General features: G+C 43.2%; 1 protein-coding gene and 1 long non-coding RNA gene across 2 annotated transcripts in view; one reads left to right on the forward strand and one right to left on the reverse strand.

The window, feature by feature from the left end:
• The window catches only part of RGS16 (regulator of G-protein signaling 16), an 11,410-nt gene extending 6,446 nt beyond the window's left edge, over positions 1–4,964 (forward strand). The window contains exons 2-5 of the mRNA XM_019501760.1: positions 381–479; positions 1,256–1,317; positions 2,077–2,243; positions 2,550–4,964. Coding sequence (XP_019357305.1) covers positions 381–479; positions 1,256–1,317; positions 2,077–2,243; positions 2,550–2,750 — 529 coding nt within the window. The 3' untranslated portion in view covers positions 2,751–4,964. The remainder of the gene's footprint in view (positions 1–380; positions 480–1,255; positions 1,318–2,076; positions 2,244–2,549) is intronic.
• LOC109286941 overlaps positions 3,503–5,037 on the reverse strand; it is a 7,576-nt gene continuing 6,041 nt past the window's right edge. Inside the window, exon 2 of the long non-coding RNA XR_002094717.1 lies at positions 3,503–3,896. This is a non-coding gene — a long non-coding RNA (uncharacterized LOC109286941). The remainder of the gene's footprint in view (positions 3,897–5,037) is intronic.

Genomic DNA, 5,037 nt, shown 5'->3' on the forward strand with positions numbered 1-5,037 from the left:
TCTGGAAAGGCTTTTGATGGATGCTGGGATAGAGCTGTAGAAGTGGGAGAAAAGTTTTTTGAGAGATTGAATTTACAAATAGTAATGCAATAGCTACCACTAGAGATGACAATGGGAAAAAATGATGTCTATAAGATATAAGGGCTGTGACCCCACTGGGGTCAAGGGAATGGCAACAGCCTCAGTCACCTGGTGTGTCCATTAACTCCATCCAGGCATAGGGTGAGAGGTAGCTCTCTTTCAGGATACTGTAGTCATGCTAGGGAGTTTGTCCAAACCTCTGGCCTTTGTTTGATGAGCACACACCTCTGCCACCTAGTGGCCAGTGTTTCCTTTTTGTATTGGTTCAATTTGCATCTTCTCCTCTTCTGTCTTTTCAGAGCCAAAGAATTCAAGACTCGCTTAAGGCTCCTGCTTCATAAAACAGAGCTGGGATATGAGCTGAGCTCCAGCAAGCCTCTGTGGGGCACCAATATGAGGTAAGCCAACTAGATCACTCCCAACTGTAACTGGATGGGTTTAAGAAAGAGAGAGCAGCAGAGCATGGGAACATGAAGGAGTTGTACAGGTCCCAAAGGACTGCCCTGGGATGGGATCATCTCCACACCCTCCTCTTCATCTGTGGGAGGAAGGTCAATACATCAGCAGAACTCACAGACCTCAACCCACTTGCCCCCCACCCCTAAAAAAAATGCTTGGAGGCAATATTCATTACTCTACTCCATCAGTCCTAAAACCATACTGGGCAACAGGAACCCTGGTATCAGGATCAGAGTGCTGTGTCAGTCCTCAGCTAGACACCAGAGTGGGCTTGACCACTTATTGGAGTCCCAGACCAGCTGCTGTATTCTCTGTGACCCACAGAAAAACGTAGTCCTTACTAAAAAGAGGAGCTTTCCTTTCCTACTTGAACGGAAAAGCTCTCTTTATCCGAGCTAGCAGGAGTTCTGCTGAGCTTGTACTGGAGCTGGCTCTTCTGTATACTTTGTATAGAAGAAGAACAACTGGCATAGCTACAGTATGGAACTGAGATCTGGCAAGTCATCTGGGAAAATGAGAGACAGGGAGAAAGAAAGAGAGAAAGGAAAGAGAAGAGCCCACAGGTAATGATAGTACTGCGTCTCTTTAGTTTTCTACAGAGTGCCACAATCAGTGGCCTCTGTTCTGGAACTTTATCCTTGAGTATTTGAGCAGGGTGGACACGTATTAGAATTTGTTTAAATAAAGTATGGTTTCCTTTCCTTTTCCTTTCCAGATACTCCTCAGAAGAAGTACTAGGATGGAAACAATCTTTTGACCAGCTGCTGAAGAGTAAAAGTGAGTATGTATCTACTGTATTAGACCATGTAGAGCAAATGCACTCGGTGAGCTGGAGAGTAGACAAATGACTGACTTTTGGGGTTAGATTCAGGGTAATAGGTAACATCCCGTCATTCACAGGTTTCAACAGAAGCCAGCTACACATTTAGGAATCATATCCTTCCTCTTTCTAAGAGCAGTATGTGGAAGTGAGGAGGCCAAGGGGATAGCAACTGCCTGAAAAACCAAGCAAAAATCAAGCAGAATTTCTTCCCTGTCAATTTGGGTTCCAGTGCTGCACATACAGTTCTGCATGTCTTTTGTAGCTTTTTCTTTGTAGATCTCAGCCAAGAAAAAGGAGAGAGAAACTCCCCAATTCAGACCTACTCAAATACTTGTTGAGGGCAGGATCTGTCTATAAGAAGAATTGGCTAGCATTTCCAAAGCCACAGGAAATATACTCAGAAGAAATATTACAGAAAGACCAAATATATAAACCATGCTACATATTCCTTCCATCCTTGTCTGTGGGAAAGTGGTTAATTGGAACCCAGGAGCCAATTAACAAGATCTTAGAAGGCTGGAATTTGTCCAGACGAAAGTGAAACCTTTTTTATGTCGTGGTCTAAACTCCCAGAGAGAGACTTTTTCAGCAGTGCTAAGCTGCTTAATAAGCAGGATGTACTTCACTATCTGGCAGACTTCCTTGTCTTCCAAAGCTGTTGCCTTTCTTCCTTTTCTCCCACCCCTCAACCTGATTCTCTTCCTCTTCCATAGATGGGTTGTCTGCATTCTACACCTTCCTGAAGACAGAGTTCAGTGAGGAGAACCTGGAGTTTTGGCTGGCTTGTGAAGACTACAAAAAGACCCGGTCAAAATCTAAATTGGCATCCAAGGCGAACAGGATCTTTGAAGAGTTTATTCAAAATGAAGCACCCAGAGAGGTGAGAATTATACTTAGTTCTGCATTTTATGACACCTATAGTGAATGAATAGGTACTTTATTCGCTTAGCACGCCTTTGTGATGTCAAGAGACTTCCCCTGATCAAACAATGGGAAAATAAGTTAATTCCCATCCCTGATGCATTCAGTTACTTTGAAAGACACCTTCTGTACTTCAAGCAATGTCCCAGAATGAAAAGAAATAATAATAAAATGTATAGTACATATGTAAAAATCATTTCCTTCTCCATTTGGGAATGCTGATATACCAAATTAACATGTTTGTGTATCCTGTCCTTCTTCACAGGTAAATATTGACCATGAAACCAGAGAGCTAACTCGGAAAAACTTGACAGGTGCTACCTCTGCTTGCTTTGATGAAGCTCAGGCAAAAACCCGCACCTTAATGGAGAAGGACTCCTACCCCCGGTTCCTGAAATCCACCTCTTACAGGAAAATGACTGAACAGGCCAGCAGCCATGGCACCAGCAAGCAGTCACACACCTGATTCAACTCACCCACACTGCCACAAATGGTGTGTGAGGGAAGATCCACATGGTGGAATGGAGGTACAGCAGAAGAGGCAGGAGCCTGAGAAACAGCCAGATGGGCACAAAGAGCTTCTAGCAGTGGAGGTGTAGCTGAAGTCTTGGGATTTTATCCTTATCAGGATCCCCAGGACCTCCATCACTTCCATGTACCTCCATGGTACAGGTCCTCTTCCACTGCTGCCATGGGAGACTGTGAAATGGAAACTGTTGGGGGAAAGAAATGGGTGGACAGTTACTAATATGCAGACAAGTGCTCCAGTGACAGAAATTGAATGGAGGCAGGTGTTAAACAAGAGGCTTGCATTAAAGACTGAGAAAGACAGAAAGGCTGGATTTGAGTGGCAGGCTCCAGTGAAAATAGGGCAGACTGAATTCCCCTTGAAACTGTCCACCACCTAGTGCTGAAATGTGTGCATGTATGAATGTATGTATTATTATTTATATGCATGAGTCAGAGCCTTAGGTTGCTCTCAGGACCCTGCCTCTGCCTTTATGCAAACCACAATTAACTGTACATAGAACACAGGAGTTTGTAATTTCTACAAAGTCAGGGCCAACAAGCCACTCTTGTCTGCATGCTCTTTCACCAGCTGGATTATTCATAATGTAACGTCATAAGGATGCAAAGGCAACTTTGTATCTTTTGCCAAAAGAATCCTGCAACTTCCTTGTTCTGATCAAGTGAGATTTCAGGTTCTTTTCTGCTTTATTCTGTGCATGCACTAAGTTGAAGTTTTACATCTCCTTCCAATAGGACATCTGCAAAACATAGACATTTCTTGCTTATTATATCAATGTGAACTCATGTTTTTTGCCCTTAGATTGCTAAGTACAATCTTGGGTCACATGCCCCATTTTTTTTCCTACAATTATTGACAGAAGTTCACAGATGTGCCTACCACATTACAAAGCACAATGAATAAGCCATTCCTTGGAGAAGTTCATTACAAATTAAACTGAACTTACTCTAGATAACCAAGTATTTAGAAAACATAGTGATGGGTGCTACATAAAAACCCTAAGAAAGAGGGCAGTGGATAAATTATAGAATGCGTGATAGGGATGATTCTACCTTGACAAGGCAGAGGGTTGAACCAGATGACCTCCTGAGGTCCCTTCTTGTTTCATGCACAGATATCTGTGCAATAATACAGGGACTCCATTTGGACTGCATTAACATGTATATTATTTTAAGTGCGCGCTGTATGCAGTACCACTGCTTGCAAGGATGAGGTGCACTGTGTGCTCCGAACTCTTGTGAAATTCCCCAAGTACATGGAGCTTTCTGGTGTCCCCAGGCATATGGAGCTTCCTCCAAATCATCTCCCCTACAACTCTTGTTCCAACCTGCAGAGAACCTGCAGGTAGTTGTACCTTTCCTTGTAATAAGCCAAACAAAAACAAATTAAAAAAAAAAAGATAAAAAAAGACATTTGTATTGCTGAGCGTGTGATAGTCTTTGATTATCTGGGGCCAGAGGTTGTCTGCACATAGCTAACCCTCTATGGGGATATGGCGTTTGCCATCAGTCCAGTATGCTACCTTCTAAGTCTCATAGTCACTCAAATATGATGGTCATTAAACCAGTCTGCCATTCCTTGTTTGGCATGCTGCTCCAGGGAAAGAATTTAGTTCTCTTCTGTTCTGGCCTTTCTGTCAGTGATTGTCTTGCTGTTGGCTACCATATTCTTTGCTGCATCTGCCCTCTGGCCAACTGATGGTTGTGGCCCAGAGTCATCTGTGTGCTGGTCTCTTGTCACTGCATACAGATTATTTGATATTACTGCACTGAAACCATTTATGGTTTCTTCTCAACTGCTGACTTTCATTGATAAATATTTCATAGGACCTTGGCCCAACAATAACTTGGACAGTGGCCTTTTGCTATTGTTTTGTGTAGCTCCTGGAGAGCTGAACCCAGATGGTCTCCTCTATATAGAGAGGCCTGCAGTTTCTGATTCCTCTATTGTAATATGCTGCCCTGTCTTAACATTTTCTTAGTAGCCTGTGTGTTGTCTTCTTTCCCTCCATCCGCTTTCTGAGGCCTCACATTGTAGCTGTAGGTGCTTTGCTGAGTAATACCTCAAGACTGGTGCCTCACTTATGAGTTTTCATCTGGATGGCAGCAATTTGTATCTTTATTTTCAGTGCAATTTACTCAGGGCTGCTGCTTACAGCCAAGAGGTACATTGTGTGCTCAGAGCTGTTGCAAAATTCTCAGAGCACATGGAGCTTCCTGGTGAT

Source organism: Gavialis gangeticus, unplaced genomic scaffold (genome assembly GCF_001723915.1).
Source record: "Gavialis gangeticus isolate Ggan-Ray unplaced genomic scaffold, GavGan_comp1, whole genome shotgun sequence".
Lineage (NCBI taxonomy): Eukaryota > Metazoa > Chordata > Crocodylia > Gavialidae > Gavialis > Gavialis gangeticus.